At 45.1% G+C, this 22,602-nt stretch overlaps 1 protein-coding gene across 7 annotated transcripts in view; it reads left to right on the top strand.

Moving 5' to 3' along the window:
• The window catches only part of SH3PXD2A (SH3 and PX domains 2A), a 231,211-nt gene that overhangs the window by 105,637 nt on the left and 102,972 nt on the right, over positions 1–22,602 (top strand). For 5 of the 7 annotated variants that reach the window (XM_042863578.1, XM_042863576.1, XM_042863577.1 and 2 more), the window contains exon 5: positions 640–731. In XM_042863578.1, the coding sequence (XP_042719512.1) occupies positions 640–731 (92 nt within the window). Of the gene's footprint in view, positions 1–639; positions 732–17,018; positions 17,036–22,602 lie in introns of those variants that run through there. The other 2 variants (XM_042863582.1, XM_042863581.1) reach the window with 1 other exon arrangement.

The raw sequence follows: 22,602 nt of genomic DNA, 5'->3' as shown, positions 1-22,602 counted from the left end.
TCTCTCTTTCTCTCTTTCTTTCTTTCTTTCTTTCTTTCTTTCTTTCTTTTTGCAGGCAATTAATCAAATTTCTTTCCTATTAATTTAGGAACAAATTGTGTGCTTTTGTTTGTTTTCTAGCAAACTCTGCTAAAACAGAAAAATGTTGACAGTGCTAAACAGAAAGCTTTATGGGGAACATTAATTCATTGTATGAGTAGGTGTTGAGTCTGCAGATTTTCGTTGCTTGCATTTGTATGCATTGACTTAAGAGCTTCTAAACCCTAGCCACATTGCCTTGAGGTGCTGTTCAAACCTGTCACAAAGTCCCTGCCACAGAGTACTTAATCATTTCATTGTAATGCTTTTGCTCACGTGATCTGAATCCTGCTCTTGGACATGTAGCAGAAGGTGACACTGGCCAACTCTAGGTACCATCACTTATCTGAATTCATCACTTCCTACTTGACATTTGCAGTCAAGTTGTGCAATTCCCTTTCTTCTCAGGTAAGTAGCTGGACCTGATGCTTTCCTTTTCTGTTTCCTTCCCCCTGCCAAGATTGTTTTGCTACTTCTTGCTTGGTAGTTTAAATACTTGAGGCCATGTTTTTAAGTTGGCTTTTCTAAGTGCTTCTCCCTCCCTTTTGATTCCCTCTGCAGGCGCTGGTTCGACTTCCCCCTCACATTTCACAGTGTGATGAAGTCTTCAGGTTCTTTGAGGCTCGTCCAGAAGACCTCAACCCTCCAAAAGAGTAAGTGCTGCATGCTTTTCCAGTTCTTCTTGGTTGGCTAGAAGAAAGATGAAGGTCATTCACTTAAATGCTACTGTAAGCGCGGAACAGATTTTGTAGCTTTCAAGGAGTACCTCAGAAAATGCCCAGCAATTACGTATAACCACTTGGGTGTGTGGAGGACAGAGAAGTCAAGCAGCCCTCAAACACATTTTTCAGCCACCCCCGCCCACTTTTGCATTGTTTCTTGCTGATGTTTCTAACGAGGGAACCTCCCCTTGCTTGTGAGTTTTACCTGATAATTATCACCAAGGACTCATTTAGTTGGCACAGCAGCAGGGGGAAATCCTGCCAGTAAGTACTCAGCTAATAATTACTAGCTGCTTCTTTAAATGTACTCCTGCCCACTTTAAATGTATTCCTGCCCTCCCTTTAGTTATCTGAAGGGAGCAAGATTGTGATCCAAATCCAAAATCGTCTCTGGAGAGCCTATTCTTTCTAAGCAGGAAGCTAAGAAAAAGGCTGGGAAAAGAGTTTCCATTGAACACAAAGCAGAATCATAGCCTTTACCTTGGAATAGACAAGCTGATTCATGGTGATATTGTCACAGTTCAGAGAACTAATTTATCCAGGGAAAGCATTGGCAAGAGAGTATTTACAAGCAACTGTGCTGCCTTGCATAATGTTTCCTTTTCTCCTGTATAATAAGCAGGATATATTTGGTTGTGTTCTTCAGTAATACGTTGACTTGTTTCCATTGTGTTTTGTGCAGCTCTGTGGCATGATTTGAAACCTGATTGCAGGCAGTGTTTCTGTAATTTGGTCTCACCTGTATTAGCACAGCCCAGTAATAATCTCAGAATCATGGAATCATTAAGGTTGAAAAGACATTTAAGATCATCTAGTCCAGCCCCAGCCGATCCCCACCATACCCACTAATGACATCCCTCAGTGCCACATCTCCACAGTTCTTGAAAACCCCCGTGGATGGTGATTCCACCACCTCCCTGGGCAGCCTGTGCCAATGCCTCCCCATTCTTTCTGAGAATAAATTTTTCCCAACACACAACGTAAGGCCTTTATCTCTCATCCTATTGCTGTTACATGGGAGAAGAGACCAACCCCCATCTCTCTACAACTTCCTGTAGACTCACAGAACTATTAAGATTGGACAAGGCCTCTAAGATTTGTACGATTTGCATTTGCATGCACCGGTACAGGTTGAGAGATGAGCTGCTGGAGAGGAGCTCTGAGGAGAGGGACCTGGGTGTCCTGGTGGACGACAGGTTGTCCATGAGCCAGCAGTGTGCCCTTGTGGCCAAAAAGGCCAATGGCTTACTGGGGTGCATTAAAAAGAGCGTGTCCAGCAGGTCGAGGGAGGTGATCCTCCCCCTCTACTTTGCCCTGGTAAGGCCTCATCTGGAGTACTGCGTCCAGTTCTGGGCTCCCCATGTACAAAAGAGACAGAGAAAGAGTCCAGCGGAGGGCCACAAAGATGGTGAAGGACCTGGAGCATCTCTCCTATGAAGAAAGGCTGAGTGAACTGGGTCTGTTCAGCATTGAGAAAAGAAGGCTGAGAGGGGACCTGATCCAGGTCTATAAATATCTAAGGTGTGGGGGGCAGAATGGTGAGGCCGGACTCTTTTCAGCGGTGTGTGGAGACAGGACAAGGGGAAACGGCTGGAAACTGCAGCATAGGAAGTTCCACACAAATGTGTGCAAGAACTTCTTTACAGTGAGGTGACGGAGCACTGGAACAGGCTGCCCAGGGAGGTGGTGGAGTCTCCTTCTCTGGAGATGTTCAAGACCTGCCTGGATGCCTACCTGTGCGACCTGCTGTAGGGAACCTGCTTTGGCAGGGGGTTGGACTCGATGATCTCTGGAGGTCCCTTCCAACCCCTACAATTCTGTGATTCTGTGCGATTCTAAGATCATCAAGTCCAATAGAAAATGGATATAAAGTTTGAGGGGGTTGTTTGCCACTTTGGTGCATGCAGTGCCTATAGATAACAGAAAGGTTTCCATTTACTTCAGCTGTCTTATGTTGGACCTGTAGCTGTGATGTTAGTGGAGAGGAGGGGATGTTTGCAGCTTGATTTCCAAACTTTCTCAGTTGCTCATGTGTGGCTTTGATCATATTGGCATTTGTACTGAAGCAAGTACTGCTAGTGCAGCTGAGAGCAAACGTTTTTTGTTTGTGAAATGAGAAAAGGAGCAGCTTTAAAATGAAAAGTCTGCAAAAATAGCTGCTCTTTTTTTCTTTCTAGACAGGCTTGCTTTGGAGAAATTTTTGGGGTGAGTAGAAAAAATGAAGTTGCGTGTTCATTGTTAAATATGTGCTGCAAACTCAGAAGGTGTTGCAGCAGGGTATGTCTACACTCTGGAACCTACAGACCATCATGATTTTCATTTAAGTCTGGTAAAGAAGGTTTGCAGAGGTTGTTTAATTCCACAGTTTCTGTCTGATGCAGGGAGACACCCACAAGTTCTAATGGAATCATATCCCAGAGCAGGAGTAGGATCTCCACGGTTACAGGAGAGGATCCCACTTGGACCTCAGGAATCTGCATTTCACACTGTTTAATGCTCCTGCCTGCGTTCTGTATTGATTCAGGGCCTGTGGCATTAGATCTCAGTAAAAGAGTTGGGACTGGTCCTGACAGGCAGGGCACTAACCATTATGGCTTTCTTTCTCTTTTCCTTCCTACATTTTGTTGAGGGTCTTTTGTTGAGCTCCAAGTTCAATGGCAGTGAAGCAGTTTTTCTAGTTACCCATTTGCACACCCTAGGAAAAACAAAAAAGCCTAAATTTTCTCAGCCCAGGCTTTGCAACTTATTCCAGCCTAGTAATAAGTGTGATTTATTTCCCTGGAAAATGTAGAGCAATAACCTGATTAAATCTCACTTCACTAATGTCTGCAAGACATTAATCTAGCCGGGTTTAAACAAATCCTACCTCGTCTTCTGTAAGCAAACAGATCTTAGGGAAGGTGTCTAAGGTTTCTGCTGGGAGCGCTTCACAAAAGATGTATTGTTGAAACTGAAGATTAATCTCTACAAAAAGATGATGTAAAAGCCAATGGAAACATCTTAGTGTTTTTCTTCTGTGGACTGAGGAGGGATGGAGGAGGTGTGGGGCTCACTGGACCTCTGCGTAGGGTCCGGGAGAAGGGAGATTGTCAGAGTCTGCACGAAGGAGTGTGGTCTGACAGAGAAATCCCTGATTCATTCCCTTGCTTTGTACTCTGCCAAGCCCCTTCAGAAGGAGCAAGCCAGCACTGCCTGAGCCCTGTGAAATCAGCCCTCCCTGGACCTCACTCACAGCCCCATTATCTCACTGAGGGTGGTAGGGGGTAGCCTGGGGGCAGCATCTAGGCTACCAGAATTATTTTCTCTTTATTCAGCTGCTTCTTTTAGCACTCAGTGTGGCGATTGTTCATGCAGTGACGATGTAGCATGCACATGGCACCCAACTGGCTGTGTTAAAGGAGAGCAAATGTCACCAAGTAAGAGATTCAGCCACCGAGGGATGGCAGAATGGAGTTGCTCATGCTGCTTTTGTGTCTTGTTTCTGTGTGCAGCAAGATGGGCTTTAGTTTCGGGATCGCCTGCTCTGTCTTTCTGCAGAAGCTCATCTTCATCAGACAAAGACTGACCTGGAGTTCAATTAGCTGACCTCCAGGAGTGAATCCCTCACTGCCCCTGCATGCTATCCTCTCTGGGCTGCAGCCATTTGGCTTGCAGGCTGCTCCCTGCAGGGTCGTTTCCTACTACTGCTGTGTTCTGTACTCTGGTTTCCCATGGTGCTGAGCAGCATGCGATCCAGCTATAATAAAAGACGGGGTTTTCCAACACAGTTATAATCTGGCCAGTTTGTTGGGTTGGATTTGCTGCTTAGGTTTTCTCTTTCCTGTTTTGGTGATGGTCCAAGCTTTCGAGTTCTGTGACAATAGGCAGAAGGTATTCCATTCAGCACCACTAAAAATCTTCCTTGTCCAGCAGCTTGCAGGCAGAGTTGGAGAGGTGTCTCCAGAGAGCATAGCTGGGCTGTGCCTACAGCGGTGCTGCAGCTGGGCCAGGTAGCTCACAACAGCAGGTTCCTTTTGTGCAGCATGGGATAGACCTTCAGAGGACACTAAATCCTCTGTGGCACAGTTTGGGAGCAATCTTGGACCACTCCCCACGGTGAAAACATGTCCTCTGTAAGAGAGCTATGGGAAAAGTTACTGTAAAGAAACAAGAAAGGACTGTTTTTATTTTTCCAGCATGCTACATTAAAACACCATGTCATTGAAAGCCATTCATTTCCTGGATGCTTCTGTTAATAATTATAATTACTAATAACTAAGCCAGAGGTAGATTAATTTCAGACTTCTACTGGGGATTTGGGTTTGAGGCTAAGGTCAGGCCAGGGCTCACAGTCAACAAACAGAATCTCAGAAACCATTTTTTTAATCATTCTTTTTTTACAAAAAATAACAGAAATACCCAAAGAGGAGTATTAATCAATTCGACATTGCGTACGGTCTATTGCTTTTAGGGCATTTTTGCTGTTTGATTCAAAATATCACAGCCAGACTGATCACATGAGTGTTCATTTTCCTTTCTGGTCTCACTCCAATATCAAAAGCAGACCAAAATCCATTGGTGCATTTCTGCAGTCCTCCTCCTGCAGAAATTCGGGCAGGCTCAAACAGGATTTCTGTTTAAACCACCAATAATAACATTAACAACTGAGTTTAAAGCAGCATTTATTATCTGAGAATATTTTATTCTGAAAGTCATGAAGTGATTTTAAAACAATATACAAATCCAGACAAAGTGGGGCACTTAACTGAGTACAGAGATAATACTCTGTGGGTTGATGCAGAAAATGCATTTACTAATGGCAGTTTCTTTACTGAAGTACAGAAATTTATTGCATAGCTGTGGCCTTTCTGCATCATATGTCCATCACATAAATCCTAGCGTCCCATTCCAGGTCGCAGATGCTAGGCAGTGAATGCAAGTTGGATTCTCCCTTTCTTCTTCACCTATTACAAACTTCTTGTAAGGAATCTGAAAAGAAGCTGCCATGGTAATACATTAATCATATTTTAGTGTGTGAGTTTGGAAGTGCTAAAGTACAGTTCCCTGATAGACTTGTTTTCTATCTATTAACTTAACTGTGTTGCATATGACTATTCCAGGTTCCCAAATGATCTGCCCTGCAGTATCTAATGAAAGAGGAGGCAAGTTTTTCATCTGTAGAACATCTATCTTTATTCTCAGTTGTTTGATATTAAGCTAATCATTTTTCTTGTATTCCATCCCTTTAGAATAGTGTTTCATGACACATTTGGGAGTGGAGTTTCTGAACAGATGTGCCGCGAGGAAGGCCGCTGTTCTTGGTTTGGGATTGATCTTTATTACAGGGCGTACAGAAGGGAGAATTTTCCCATCATTTAGGAATGCAGTCAGCACCATCTCATGACAATCAGTATTTCAGTCCCTACTTGGTGGTAGTATTGGGATCTCTCGATGAATGCATTTTTTCAGGAAAATTCATTCCACTTGAGAGATGTGGAATGGAAGTTAATTTCCCTAAGAAATGCAAAATCAGCAAATGATAGAAGTCTTAATTTCATGTGATTCACCATCTGGGAAGTAAGTCATAATACACAGAACATGAAAAAAGAAAGATGTATCTGATATTTGTCTGAAAAAGTTGACATGAAGATAAGACAGTTAAGATCCATTGTTCTGATGGGAAGAAGAGTTTCATATTTTCAAAAAATTGCTCAATCACCTTTGCTGAGATTTGGGTAGGTAAGGATTTAACAACCTGTGAAAGCTGTTTGCCAAACACCTTGTTTGGCTGCCCTTCCCCAGCCATCCAGCGACATGGATTGCTGTGGGAATGAGCTGCCACGGGTCTCTGAGCATCTGGGCTCAGCAGAGCACCAAATGTGCCTTTTTTGGAAGAGCGTTTGCTCCAAAATGTTTATCCTCGACACCTAAATTTGTTGTGAAAATGACTTTGTGAAAGTGCTTCACAGCATGCTGCCCGTAGTGTGGGGTGGCAGAAATCTGTGGCTGTGGTGAGTCTGCTGCCCCAACAGCACTGCTGGGTCCTGGCAGTGCGAGGTCACCATCAGATGGTCTCCAGATACCCCTGTTGGCTGCTGGCCTCCATCACTGCCTGCTGCCAGGATCCTTGGGAAGGTCTTACTCAGAGATGGTTATCTTAAACAAAACCAACACATGGACGGAGCGCTCTCTAGGTATGGAAAAAAAGGAAATAACACATGCACAACTCATCCTCTTCTTTAGTTTCACATGGGAATTTCCCCTTTTGTTTGCAACGTATAAATGATTTGGGCTGCATATCAAATGGAGGGTATTGAAACTCTCTGCTGGCTGCAGTCTCAGCAGTACCAGGAGGTAATGCAGCCTGCCTGAGAGAAGATTTGAATCTTTCTGCTGTTTGGCCAAAAAAATAAAAGGGAAATTGCATGTAGATAAATATCACACAATAAATGCTGGGGAAAAAACAGACTGCATATTAAATGAAATAGACAGCAACCACCAAAAAAAAAAAAAAAAAAAAAAAAAACACCAAAAACCCAACAACAAAAAGATGTGGAGGAATGGCAGTTGGAACAGCATACAACACTGCTGTTGCTGGACAGCAAGAGCTTGTATTCCTTGCCTTCAGTGTCACATTTGGAACTCGTGCTTGCTTTGTAGATCTGTCTGTGAAAGGACACAGGGCGAAGGTATCCCAGTGAATGCCACTTGGCACTGGCCACCTGGCACGCAGAAATAGCTCTTGCCTGGATTGGCTATGACCACACTGCAGGGTTTAAAAGTGGTGTGCTGTCACAGGCACAGGATGGATTTAAAATAACCAGACTTATTCTGAATGCATCCGAATGTAACCGAAATCAGAGCGCTGCCAACAGGCTCCTGCTTTGCTGCTGCTGGGAACTGGCTTGTCTGGACTGAGCATAGCAGTAGTGTCAGAGTTAGTGAAGGTTTACAAATCTGAGACAAGTCTTTTTCTATAGAAAAGATTTGGGACTGAAGAGGTATTTTGAAAAGCTGACGTTGCCTTTAGAAAACCCAAATGCTAGGGCTGTTGGCTCGAGGGCCTTTTTCCTGTTCAGTAATTTCTCCTCGTATCCTAAAGGAACAGTCACTGCTGATAAGTTTGCCGATGCCTATTTTGTAGACTAGAAAGTAGTAGTTCAGTTAATGTTTAAATTAACCCATGAAATTCCTTCCTCCCAGAGAAATGAAGGTTAATGGTTAATGGAGGGGATTCGGAAGTCTGCTCTTTTTTGCCTCGTTTACTTATTTTGTGATATTGGAAATCCTCTTCCATCTCCTGGCTGTAGAAGAGCTGAGACACCTGTTATCCTTGAGCCCTGAGCCAGTGAAATAGGATCTTCTAAAGCCTGTATGTAGGGCTGGTGATGCTGGCTTTGACACCCCAGAACGGGGTAGTCCCTTGGCCTGAATTATTGATGTGGATAAGCACACTGAAATTATTTAGGTCTGTGTAAGGAGCAGAGCAATGTCTGGCATTGCTGTGCCTGGTGAATGAACCTGAGACTGAGGAGATGAAGGGGGATGGCAACTTCCTCATCTTATCTCCATTCCTTGCTCCCAGGGAGCCCCTGCCAGCAGGTTAATTGCAGCACTGGCTGCCTGTCACCGCTGACTCATCACAGGAGGGATGGGCTGGGCATTGCTTTGCACTAACATGACAAAGTAGGGGAGAGCCCATCTTATCCCCCGTGTGTCACGTCTCTGAAAAACAAGAATAGGCAGCTCATGCTATAAACGTAATTATATAACGGAGAAGAATCCAGCTTGTCATTGCCATGTCTATATTTAATATTGCTCAGCTATTGTTTAATGAAGATCTTTTTCCACTCCAAGGAGGAGAGCACTGAGGACAGACGTGCTCAATGAGGCGTTTGCTGCCAGGGTGATAAATTATCCCCTGTTGGCGCCTGGGGTCAGATGGGACTTCTTGCTGCCCCGTGCTTCCTATTGTTGATTGCTGTGTAATTCTGATGCTGCTTATCTGGAGGCTCCCTTTATTTTCCATGCTGCTGCAGATGAGTGGCCTCCCTGGTTATAAAAAGAGTGTTTTTCTCTTGTACCCAAGCCTAGTGTAACTGCATATGCAATTCTGAACTGACTGGGGGCAATGTAAGATGTCCCATTAAATTTGATAAGGTTTTATCATGCTGTGCATGCTATCCTATATGTAACAAGGCATTGTTATGTATAGGATATATATAACTTACATTGCTTAAGTGTGTTTTAGTGCTGTGTAATACAGGCCAGATGGATGTGACATTTCCAATTTATTTAAGGTGGAGCATTTCAAGCAGAAGTGACGTTCCTTGGTAAACAGGACTTGAAACTCTGGCATCTCCAGCACAGCCCTTTACACCCAGTGCATGCCATTGGGCAGGAGGACAGGGCTTGGTGTCTCATGTCCACAAAGTCCTGCATTCAGCTCTCAATGCTGTTGCTGGTTAAAACCTTGTTTGTATTAAGCCCAGAAAGAAAAGATGTTTGTGGCAGTAGGAAGCCATGCCCTGGAGGGCTGCACACATCTGAGATGCTCTGTTTTGCACCATCCTCTCAACTGAGATAATGGGGATCCCTCTTTAGGACTGAGGTTGTATAAAAACACCAGATCTCGAGTGGCTCTGGCCGTATAAGACACAATGATCTATTGGTAGATTCATTTCCACCCTTTCCATCTTCATGACTGGTGTGCAGCTGACTGTTTTTCAAGCTGGCTGTGCCCAGAAACACAAGCGGAGGATCAAATAACAACATGTTTTGACTCCAAACTCTGGAGTGACTTATCATGTTATCAAAGCTTTTGATTTAATTGAAATTTCACAGATAACCCCAGACCTGCTTTTAAGTGCAGACTCAAGAGCCGGTGGGAATTCACTTAAAGCCCACCCCTGCCCCTTTTAGTGCTTGCATTTTTGTTTAGGAGGTTTATGGACGGGATTTGCTACTGCTTATCTCCAGCTGAAGCAGTGTCTGGGTTCAAAGATACCCTTTGTGTTTGGGCCACCTTCTTTCTCCAGTTATCCCAGATTTTGATTGGAACGAACCTGTCGACAGTAATGGACTTTCTGAGATTTACACTGATGTAAGGTTGCAGAATTTGTTGTGTTAAAAGTAGAATTATTCCCTTCTTTCCGTTCACGGCTCTTAAAACAATTGGCCTAAGCTAGGAAAGCTGTTCGTTTAAACAGATCTCAGATGTATTCTGAATAGAGGATTGACTGTGGCTTTGCAATGCTTTAGTCTAATCTAATAAATGCTGGTTATTTGCTAGATTCTTGCAAGCTGTATTTGCTTCCCAGCTCCAAGAAGTTTTAATAGCCACTCCAGTAATGCTGACTGCAGTGCACTGTGGCGAACCTCAGAACACTGTATATGTCTGATTACATTTGCTTTCAATTACAGTCTTGTGGTCTTGAAAAATCAGAGCAGTTCAGGCTCATTTGGGAACCATCACAAAAAATCACTAGTAACCTGAGATACCCAGTGCTTGAAAATACAGAAGAAAAAAATGTTGGGGGACAAAATGCTTCATGAAAGAAACCCATTGCAACAACTGTGGAAGTAGGATGGCAGGGCTGAAGAGGCACCATATCTAACAGATAAAGCTTTTCCTTTCCCATCCAAGCATGCAGAGAATGAAGTGAGAGTGACTTATACCAGAAACAGAGTTTGTCAGAGACTTGAACCAGTCACGGTTCAGCAGTGAATCAGCAATGTTGCCATAGCTTTTGCTTTTTTCCTAGTGAATAGATCCTCACATTGTCCTCTCTTGGTTAGACCTGGTTGAAGCTGTAGAGTGTTTCCTCCAACTCTGGGTAGAAGTAGAGTTTTCATTAAAAAGTTTTACCAAAAATGAGTATTTGGCTTTCATTTGACACATGGTCCCGAAATTTGGGTAACTTTCATCATCTCTGCTGAGCAGCAGAATGGCTGTTGAGTGAACAGACTCCTTGGGTCATTATGAATGTTTGCTAAATAAAAGGGCAGGGAGGGTTTCACAGAGAGACAGCCCAGCCACAGCCCTGGCACCAGGAGTGGCACAATGAGATTCTCACCCCATGTGTGGGGAATGACTTCAGATATAACAAATGGAGGAGCTTTTAATCTGCAGTCAGGACCAGTGCATGTTACCAGCAATCTGCACTGCTTTCTATAAGACAGGACTTTTCAGCAGTGTATCTCCCAAATTTGGGTAAACGTGGGTAATGGAACTGAGCACTTTCCTTTCTGCAATTCCAATAATAAGTTTCTTCAGGCTGTGTATAACCTCTGCAGTCCCTGTATCAGTAACCTGGGTGCTCAGGCATTCTGATGAGCCTGGATCAATTCCTTCACCTTTGTGCCTATCTTATAATGAAGCTCAAAGCAGTGGGGCAGATAGAGAAAGCTGCAAGATTCATTCACATCCCTGCAAACAGCTTTAAACTCTTCCAGCAAGAGGTCAGGAGAAAAGTATCCTATTGTTAGCTGAGTTGCCTCAGTGCACAAAGCCAGGCTCTGTTGGACAGGCACTAACAATGTTAGTAATGCTGGTGATACAGCAGTGTCATCCCCTGGGGGAGGAGGAACCGTGGCTGAGCTGCTCCCCAGCTAACGGGTTCCTCTGCTGACAAATGAGCTTCTGTTCATCTTCATTGTTATCGGGTTTGTGCTCATCTGTATCTGCTGTCTATGTGCTGGGGAGGCTCTGGAGGTGAGCCGGGGCTTTGGGCAGAGCAGCAGATGGGGAGAAAGCCTCAAATGCCTTTGGTAAAGTGGTATGTTGGAGTGAGCAGCTGGAAGGAGTAGGAGTTCCGCAGAGGAGAGGAGATAAAAGGAGGCTTTCAGGCAGGAGAGAGGATTCCTGCCTTTTCCAGATGTAGCATTTGCATGTGGAACAGGAGAGCTGCCAAAAGGCCGGGCTGATGAAGGATGCTTTGTGATGCTTTCCAGCATATGAAAAATGCAATGCTTTGAAATGTAGGTGGGTTGGACTATTAGGTGAGGGATGAAACAAGCACCGTAAGATGAGACCCTTTCCCCTTCTTCTTTTGGAAAGCTGCTCTCCAGTACACTATTATTACCTTGTTTTCTTCCCTTTTTTAATCATCTTTCTCCTAAGGCATTTTTTATACACCTGCCTCAGTCACTCAGTATCCTCATAAATTAGAAATTTTTGGCCATGTACACTTGTGACAAGTGGTTTTTATTTGATTTTTTTGTTGTTGACAGGCATATAAAATACTGAGCCATGTTTTACTGCCCAATAAACCCTGATCCCTGGCAGGGTAACTAATGTTTGTGAGAGAAGATTGCATTAATATCAGTGAGCAGAGAATTTCTGGCTTCAAGAAACAAATGTTGCTTTCTGACATGGTCTTCTCTGTCTTAACTCAGAAAGACCTTATTTGCATTTCAGATATGTTCAGTTCAGATGCACTCACATGCTGGGGAACTGTACAAGTGGATGTGACTATCAGTTTAAGAGGGCATTTGCCCGAAACAGAGCATTTAACGTCCAGGGGCTGTGAGGGTCCCTTGCACATTCCTTGGAGAAGTTATCTGCTGCTTCTTCTAACACTTCAGTTTTGAAACACCAAAGCAAGTTCCAGATTTTGAAAGAAGTAGGACATGACCCTACAGAGGCACGTGTCAAAAACATTTCAGTTCCAGAGTAACGCAGCAAGATAAGGTGAAGTTTGCTGGCAGCCTCACCCTGAGAGCAGCCCTGCTCCTCTGACGTTTATGCATGTGGGTTCTTTCTGCACAATGAATAAGTGTATTGAATTCAAGGGGAGTACACGTGCTCCTGAAGTTATTCGTGTGTTTGTGTATTCATTTGCCTGTTTGTTTGATGGGAATGAAAAATTCTGGAGGGGGCTGGGATACAAAGGAGGTTCATTCATTAGTAATCTCCTCTGCAAGTTATGTTAACTCTTCTCTCCTTTCTTGCCCAGAGGTTGACATGTGTGTGAGTACCTGCACATGGGCTCCAGGGCCAACACAACAAGTTTAATTTGAATTAAGTCACTCATTTTCATGTGATGAAGGTAGCTGACACCTGTTCTTGGAGGTTCCTAAACACAGAAAAACCAGCAAAGAGGTTCAACTGGCCTGAACAGACCACAGAGGACTTATATAGCAAACTCTTTCTGCCCTAAATACTCTTTTATGAGAATTTGCTTTTAATAGTATTTCCTAAAGAAAACCAAAAAGGGTCTGTAAAGCAGTTTAGGTGTGTATCTCTATCTGTATCTTTGAGAGGACCTTTTAACCACATAGCAGTAAAATTTAGGGAGCACCCACACAGTCTCTTTAATCCTTTTCCATAAGAACTGTGCAGGGTTCCTTTCCTTGGCTGTATTTGCTGCAAGATGCCATCAGTACTATTTTGGCTGTGGCTCATTCACTTTGGCTAGTGCTTTCTCATGTTGAAAGGGAACTCAGTGACCAAGCAGCCACACTTTTGGGGCATCAGAAGGAAAGATGAAGCAGCCTCTGCTGGGTTCAAGAGTGTGGAGGGTTTTTCAGGCAGTGGGAAACCTCAATAGTCTTTTTTTTTGCACATGCTTACCCTCTTTTTTTCCATCTCAGCCTCCAGAATTCACATACTAGTATGGGGAAAAGTCCCTGGTCTGCCCACTGGTTGCTGTGGGGCTTGATAGGTTTCTCTCTAGTATAAAGAACTAGGTTGTCCTAGGCTGTGTAGTTTGTGTTGTAAGCAATTGACTTTTTCTCTCCTATTTTACATACATAGATAAGTCTCTTATTTTGATGCCCTTTTTTGTTGTACTTTGTTCTTACCTGTTGCTTTGTTTCTGCTTTCTTATGATTCCTGACTACATCAGCTTCTCTGCCTCACACTGACATCTTTTCTTGTGCTGTGCTTAACTGTCCCTGGAGTTTTTTCATTCTCCATACATCCCACGGATGCTGTTTTCTTCTCTCCTGATGCATTCTGCCCTGCTTCTGCCAGCATTCTACTCTTATTTTTGTTCCTTCCACCAGCAGTCTGTATGTTGGGTTTATTTGCTGTCCTATATCTTTCTTCCATCACTTTCTCTCTACTATATCCTTTCATCCCCAATCCCATATAAGAGATAACAGAGGGCTGAAAGGAGTGTCCTGGACACAGACAGAATCCCAAGGCTGAGGCTGACTTGCAGAAGTTGCTCAAGTGCAGGATGTGCTGCTAGTATAGGCTACAGCCATGCCAAGTCTTCCTGGGATGGTAGCAGAGACTGGGGCAAACCCAGTGCCATGCAGACGCTGCACTCAGGACACGGTCTGCCTCATCTCCATTAGTGGCTCCAATAATTGGCCCATAGCAATAGGGGCAACTCGCTATTTCATCCCACTGCAGGCAGCTCCAGGAGAAGTGATGGGAACCTGATTTGGGGGAAATAAAGTCATCAAAGTCCTGTGCTGGTTTGTAACTTGTAATTTCTGTAGAAGTTGTCTCTGCGGTCTGTCAAGCAGAAATTCGTCATATCTAGCCTGAAGTTGCTGGGTAATTAATCATCCCTGGCGGGTAACGCGGGCTGGATTTTCAGTCTGCAGGCACGGATTGCTGTGAGTGAACCCACAGCACTGCTGAACCTTTTCTCTCTCCCCTACTTCTTCATTTTCCCATGACCTTAGGAAAAAAAAAAAAAAAAATTCCGCACTTCACAGGTCTTTTTTTTTTTTTTTTAAATCACACTTTATGGAACACAGTTTTAATACTGTACGGTACGTGTTTAATGATGTCCATATGGGTTTGTGGGTACAGGAATTAAATACATAACGGTTCATGATGACATAACACGGAAATGCAACTCCCGCAGTGCTGGTGTGTAGGCTGTAAAGGGTTATTAATAAAAATGAAGGTTTTAAATAGAAAACAAGCTTAGCAGCACCGTTTTGGCCTTGGGCCCATCTCTGAGTGATGGAAAAAAAAAGAGGCTGGAATATGTGGTCTTTCCTCAATACATGAAAATAAATACATTTTACCACAATCCCCTGTTAAGAGTTTCAGAGAGAAAGCTCCAGGGCCCTGATGCGTGGCATCTCTCTTCAGTCGGAGCATGAGCTCAGGGAGGTCTGCAGGGGATGTTTCAGCGGGGCGCAGAGCACATCAAACAAACACTAAGGGGGAGATTGATGCCTTAGATTATTAAAACGGGGTAAGGCCACAATGTTTTGATTGGCAAAGGCTTTCAACAGTTGGACATCAGTGTTTCAGAAGAGCAAACTGCTCTGTTTGTGGGTGAGCCAGGAAAATAACAACTCATGCAGTTTGGGGGAATGACCTCAAGGAAATCCCATCCCATCTTGTAACCATAGTTGCCCCATCAGTAAGGCAAGGAAATTACATAATACGCCTATTAATATTATAGACGAACAAAAGCAAGCTTGCTCTTCTGTGTTCAGCCTTGTCCTGTCTGTCCTTTCATTTCAAGTCTTTAGAATAAATGAGACAGCAGTGGGTGATTTGCTGAGCACCCCTCTGAGGGTGTGTGAGACACCTCTCACTGTGCCTGCCTGGTCTGTGCACTCCCAGCAGCTTCCCTCAGCTCCTCCTGCTGTCAGCTCACGTCCTTTGGCTCCAGCATTCACCATTGCATCCCAGCATTGTCCCTGTGCTCCCGGTGGAGCTCACCCTTACACCCCATAGCTTGTAACCAAGGCCCTCATCTAAAAATTGTTAGAGGAACTGCTCCCCTGCTCATGGTCTGGGTGATTGCTGTGCTTTGTCGTGCAGTTTGCGTCTGCCCCATGTTCCCATATTTTGGCTCATTTCAGGCATACTTAAAGATTTTGGAAAATGATATTAATGTCTATTTTTCTAAATCATTTTGTGCTGAAAGATGGCGTCTTTTTGTCTTGTGAAACCAGAGAGAGCTGGACTTTCCGAAAATAGGTGTTGTGTCCCTTTAAATAGTACTGAACGCATGGGAATGGGGTTATTTTTGTCCCTGTCTGCCTATAACCCAACTTATTTTAGTCAAACCAAAATCTTCCCAGGGATCGTTCCAAAGAATGATGCTGAAGTGTTGTGTGAATTGTGCGGTGGTGATATTGGCATTGCAATGGCATTGCCCTTCTGTGGAGCTTCTCACCATCGACCTCAAGGTATGGCCTGAGCATACAGCAGCTCTGTCTAGCTGACTGTGAAGCGCTGGCATTATTTAGAACTGGGGAAACAGAAGTATGAAAGTGCTTTGTGAAGGTCACCCGCACTGGAACAGCAGCCAGGAGGCCATGCTTCTTGCTTCACTTTGACTCTCGGCGTACTTGTTCGTCCCGTCAGCACTCCTGCTGGTTGACATAGTGATCTGCAGCTCCCTGGGTCTGCAGGAACAGATCAGTTTCCATATCAGCTTTTTGAATGTGCTGTATTTGAAGACAACAGGGGAAAGGGACGTTGAGAAATTAGGTTACAAGGGGACCAGGATTCAGGATGCCATGGAATGTCTCCAAAAGAAAGCACTCATTCCTTGCATGTGAAGGGAGATCTTCAGCTCAAGACACCTTGTCATCTTCTTACACCAAACTAGTGCAAATTATCTCATTACAGGTCACTCTCCTGCAATGAACAGCAAATAGCCATTGGAGGAGAAACAAAGACCACTCCATACTGCTCCATACACTAGGACATTATCTGGAGAGGGCTGTGCTCATTTGTCCCAAATTCCTGCTTTCTGGACAGATTATTCCACCTGCAAATCCCTGTGCAGAAGCAGCCCAATGTGTCTCATGATGCTCCCTGTGTTGGCTGCCTCCTCTGCCATTGCTCCCTCTGTCCTTTGCAGCTGTGTTTGCTGATGATTGTGCTGGAGATGCCCTTCAGATTCAGGCTTCCATTTGTGGGGCTGTGGCAGGGGGAGGCTTGGCTGGTACATTTGAGTACTTGGGCAGCAAGTCACCATCCCAGGCAGGTGGAAGAGGGATGCTTCAGAAATGTGCTGGTGTTGTTTTGCCTCTGCCTGTCCGTGTTTCGCAGCCATAACTCTTGTGATGCCTGTTGGCTGCTGAGCTTACACAAGTACATCTGCCTCGGATAGATCCTTTGCTGCCTGACTTCCCCCTCGTGCCAGTGGGTGAGGGAATGTGCCTGTGCATGTAGCCTTTGTCCTCAGCTGCAGGGCACTGCCCACCTCCCTGTGCGGCTGATGAGCACAAACAGCCTTCTTGTCTGTGACAACCAGCAAAGGGAGCAGTGCTTCTGAGCCAGTTCCTTAATAGCAAGGGCATCTTTACATCCTCAGCCTCATGTAAGTAAATCTGTCGTCACGCTTTGGTCTTCCTTTTGTGTAACTTAATGTAGCAGCTCGTCTTAAACTTGTAAATACATTTTCTGGGAAGTTGTGTGTGGGAGGTGGGCAACTCCTTCCATCTATTGCCAGCTAATGTTTAATGCTCTCCTTTATCATAACAAATGGAGCAGATTTCTCAAAAGCTGTATCTTGTGCTGTTCTTTTATCTCTTTCCTTTTGCTATAATGCTGAGGTTGTGCCCCGGCTGCTTTTATTGCACAAGAAACGGAGCCAGGACTCCAGGCTTCTGTCCTGAGCACAGGATACTCGCATCTGTGCTAACTTCTATGATTCTACGAACTCCTGCTAGTGCAGAGTCTCTGTGAGCTGACAGAGAGTGTAAGTGTACAAAATGCAGTGTTTAGCTTTAAATATTACATATAGAAGAGAAGAAAATGAGTCAAAAAGCACCCAAGAAATCAGTAAATCAAAATTCTTTCAGCTGTTTCACTGGAAATTAGAGGAGCTTGTGCATTCCAACATTGCTCTCCCACTATTCCAAGATGTTTTGTGCAAATGACAGTTCAGGGTTTTTGGAGATTCTTGGAACAAATACTATTGGTTTATACCCCTTAAGATCCGTCATTACTTCACACCTCTTCCCTTCTGCTGAGCCATCATCCCTTCTCCTCCAGCCTGGTAGGTGGTTCAGGAGATACCACATCAGCCCCGTGGAGGAAAATTATCATGAAATTTGGCAAAGCAAAGCCCTCTTTCTGCAGCAGGGCTCATCTTCCCTTTAATGGAAACTAAGTGTCTAAATCTTTTTGTCTTTCCCTCTTTCTCATTTTTACTGTGTGTTCTGGGACGAAGTTTTGTCATGCTACGTCAACTGCTCCTTGCCAAGACCTTCTTTATGGCCTTGATTTAAACTAATCCCACTCAGTAACAGTGGAAAGCCGTGAGATTCCATTGCTGGGGATGGGCTCTGGGGTCTGCTTATCTTTCTTATGGGATAACAGCACACTGATGTGTGCTTGTGTGTGTTGTGTATACATCTTGTGCTTACACAAAACTTCAGGATCTGATTCTGGTGGGTCATGCTGGCGAGTATCCAAGCCCCGTAAATCTGGTCACTACGCTTTTCCAAATGTTTATTGTGCTGTTTAAGCTTTTATGGGCTCTTGTGTGTATTACATATGGTCTGAATAAATGTAATGCAGTATTACTGTGCTTAGCTGTGATGCAGAAGAGCCTCCAAGGGGATCGTTAGAACTGGGGCAGCCATCGCTGCATTTGGAGATGAGTTTCTTGGTTCAGCTTTCTGGGACTGGTGGCTTCAGTCCTGTTTGGTTGGCTGTTCAGTGCCACTTGATTTGAGGTCAAAGGGTGGAATTGAGAAGCAGCGCCAGTCACCTTCCTTTGAGAGCCACTCTCAGCCCTGGCAGCGTGTAGGGAGTGGGTGTGCTGCTGGGAGAGTGCCATGGACCTACGTCTTGGTGTCCTTGCTCTCTTCTGTCCCAGATGGCCTGAGGAAAGAAACTTCAGGGAAAGCCAGCCAGGCTGTAGCTGGTGCTAACAGCTGGAAAAGCAGCCAGGCCAAGACCTTGGGACCTTCGGGGAACTTCCTGCAGTTCAGTCATTGGCTTTCATTTGCATGGCATCCTCTTCCTCTTGTCTCTCTTAGCACCATCACTTCACTTTTTACCACTAACCACTCTCACCCCAGAAGAACACAGCCTTACTGCTGTGCTCTCTGCCAGCACTGAATTTGTTCAGTTTGAACATTCTGCTCCCTCTTCCCTGCACATCTGGATACTCAGATAGTGAGTTTCGGGGCAGAAACAATCAGTTTTGAGTTTCTGCTGCAGACAGGCAGGCCCCCAGTTGTGCTGGCCATTAGGCTCGATGTAACATATAGCATCAATAATTGCTTTCTGCTGGGGGTGTGCTGAAATAGCAGAGGCTTCACAGAGACACAGGAGGGGTAAAGAGGAGGCAGAAGGGGATAGAGCTGGAAGGGAGGGGTCAGTGCAGAAGCAACAGGAATCTGACACTGCAAAGCCTGTGCTGGTCAATGTTCATTTCTTAATTTGCTACACACTTCAGACACTGCTGAGAGTGAGCTTGTTTTTTATTGGGAAAAGAATCTGGATGTCCTCTCTTTATTAGCCCAAATGCTTCACTTGGGGGAAGACAACTAAAAAAGAAGGGAAGAAAATGTGCATTTAAAACCAGAGCTGGATTGCTCATGGCTATAAAAATGGATGTTTTTCTCTTCCTTCCCTATCGCTTTAGACTGAGGGTTAAACTGTGGGTTACTGCTGTGCTACCATAGGAGTGAAACCTCTTACTGTGTTCAGAGAATTCTCCTGCTGGAGCCCAGTGCTGAATGCTATGCATTGCACCTACTGCAACCCTTTTGGGTATGGAAGTATTAGGCCCTGCTTTTCAGGAGCATGAGGGCATTGAAAGATACTGCAGTGTTTTGGCATCTAAGATAAACAGGGGGAGGAACAGGGCATCTGCTGGGCTGACAGCACCTTCTGCAGTGGTTTTCTCCAGATGGAGGTTTTTCCTATGGCCTCTAAAACATGAATGCATTTGGTGCAAGGTTGCTTAAGGAAAAAAATCCCTTCTGCTGCACTCTCCTCTCTTCGACCTTGAGGCCATTGACATCCCTTGGGTCAAACCAGGGGGAGGAGAAATGTGAACATCGGGCAGCACCAGCACTCTGATTGCAATGGGCTGTAGCATATGTAATGCCAACAGATCCACTTTGCCCTGGCTTAGGTTTTTGGAGGTATGAACAACTCTGTGCCACACCACAGGGCTTACTCTGTCCTCTGCCACTGTGCTGTGGGTGTTGCTGCTGCTCTGACCTGTGGGAAGAGCTTGAACCTTTGTGCAGCTCACAGAGAGCATCAGGTGCTGACACTAACAGCCACCTCCCAAACCTGAGGGTGACCCTTCCTGTTCTTCTGAAGGGGTGTGATAATGGTGGCAATGGGCAAAGAGTACAAAAGGAAAGCTCTGGGGAGACCTCATTGCAGCCTTCCAGTACTTGAGAGGATCTTACAAACAGGAGGTGGACTGACTTTTTACCAGATCTGATAGTGATGGGACATTGGGAAATGGTTTTAAACTAAAAGAAGGGAGATTTAGGTGAGATGTTAGGTAGAAATTTGTCACTTTGAAGGAGGTGAGGTGCTGGCAGAGCTGCATCCCTGGTGATCAAGATGATCTTAGTGGTCTTTTCCAACTTAGTGAATCTATGATTCTATGAGACTATGATTTATCCTTTTATTACCTTTTGAAAAGGCTCATCCTCAACCACTGATTTCTGCCTGCTTCTGATCACCGCTGGAGTTTCTCCCTTAGGCTTTGCTCCCTGAAGTGCTGTGCTGGGGTCTGGCTGCAGGCATTGGGGTTTCTGGGAAGAGGGTGGCAGCTCCTCAGTGCCTCCTTCCTGTGCTGTGACCTCCCCAGCCTGCAGGGAGAGGGGAGGAAGGTGGGAAATGAGGCGATGGGAACAAACTTCCTGCAATGGAGCTGAGCGCTGGGGCTGGATCTTATCACAAGCAAACAGCCCTGGTAGGGGCAGCCAAAGAGGAGCCCGTCCCGCTTTTCCTGCCCCTGACACAAGAACCTTGACCCCGTGCCAGCTTTGCCTGCAGATACCTGAGCATGCTGTGGGCTGGCAGCATGGAGTGAAATGCTGTCCAAGCCATGTGAGATGCAGAGGCAAGTTAGCACCTGATGCCCACAGAGCAGCCCTGCTGCTGCAGGCTGTGTTAGGAAAGCTGAGCTGTGCAGCAGGGTCATTGGCCTCCATGCATGGCCCACTAGGCTTCATCTGTCCCATAATACTTTGTTCTCTCCTGTGTGCTTGATATGTGCTTGTATCTGTGTACAATGTTTCTAGCACAGCTGTAGCTCACTGTCATTCTGTCCGACTTTCTGTTTAAAAATGAGTGGCAATGCTAAAATTTCACAGATGATTGCAAAACAGTCTGGCCAAAAGAAAAACCCAAGGCAACATAATAACTTGTGATTTTTAACGTTTGCATTGACTGACTTTTGCAGAACTCTCCTACCTTTAGCAAAACTGCTTCTGTTGCACTGCTTAAAGACCCCCCTTGGTGACCAGGGGTCTGGGCAGCCCTTTGCTGTACAGTCATAGAATCGTAGAATCATTAAGGTTGAAAAAGCCTTCTAAGATAATGCAGTCCAGCTGTTCACCTACCACCAATATTGCCCACTAAACCATGTCCCTCAGTTCCACATCTCCACGTTTCTTGAACACCTCCAGGGACAGTGACTGTAGCACCTCCCTGGGCAGCCTGTTCCAGTGCCCAACCACTCTTCTGAAGGATAGACATTCGCCTGGAGGCCCTGGGTTACGAGCTGTGCAGGCAGTTGCTGCCACACTGTGGGGAGATGGTGCTTTGCATGCACTGTTTCTGTGCAGCAGAAGGCACTGGAATTAAAGCCTTTGGTGTGTGCAGATGTTAGGCACGTGGTGTTGTGCATTCTGCTCTCCCTAGAGTGTGCCATGCCTCACACCCTTGCCATGCTTGTCTGGTGATGCTGGTTTGCTCTTGGCTCTGTCATCCCAGGGAGCAGGAATTCCCCTAGACAGCAGCAGGAAAGCTGTGGCATGTGGCATGCTATGAACAGATATGAAATAGCTTTTCCACCTGGCTTCTTATTAGGTGTTATGGCTCTATCTTTTTCCATTTGACTTATGATAGACTTATTTTTTTAAATAACTTTGCATCTAGACTTGACAAGGAACTGCGAAGAAGCAGACTTACAGGCTTGGACATTAGTACTAATGACTCCAGAACCACACCTGGATCAGGCATTTGTAAGCATATGGAAGAGATTGAAAAGGATCTAATCGTCTCTTCAGCAGTCAGTGCTGGACTGAATCTCCCCCCCGGCTTGGGGAGTGTGCTGATCACTAGGCTCTCCTTGCTCTATCTGTACGATGCCATAGAGCTGATGTGGAAAAGGAAACCTTTCTCATCCCCAGCACTTGCTGTGCTGTAGCACTCTGGTGAGCTTCAGAGTGGAAGGTGTCACTGGCTTTCTTGGATTTTTGGCTGTGAAAGTCATAGAGACAGTTCTTCCTAAAGCCAGATTTCATGCGTGATCCTGCAAGGGGAGTTGTCAGCACCTAATCTGGATGTTTGCTCTCATCCAAGTAGTATTGCCAGTGTATTGCATGTGCAGCCTGACACACTGTATATTAATCCTGCTTTTGGCCTGCTTAGTTGACCCAGCAAGGATTAAACTCCACTGCACATCTGCTGAGGCTCTCATGGGCCGCTTCTTATTCACAGTGATGTTCCTTAGCAAATCTCAGATGAGATATTTCTCACCAAACTTCTCAAGCACAGCTCTTTCTTATGTGGCAGTACTGCACTCACTTGTCTTATATGATTCCCATCCATCCATCCATCCATCCATCTATTCTCCGTCCGTCCATTGTCCTTCCATCCACTGTCTATTCATCCATCTACTGTCAGTCCATCCATCCATCCATCCATCCATCCATCCATCCATCCATCCATCCATCC

Source organism: Lagopus leucura, unplaced genomic scaffold (genome assembly GCF_019238085.1).
Source record: "Lagopus leucura isolate 7727_CA_CO unplaced genomic scaffold, USGS_WTPT01 Super-Scaffold_741, whole genome shotgun sequence".
In the NCBI taxonomy this organism is placed as follows: Eukaryota; Metazoa; Chordata; class Aves; order Galliformes; family Phasianidae; genus Lagopus; species Lagopus leucura.
Note: the sequence above shows the minus strand (reverse complement) of the source record. Positions and strands in the feature narration are given on the sequence as shown.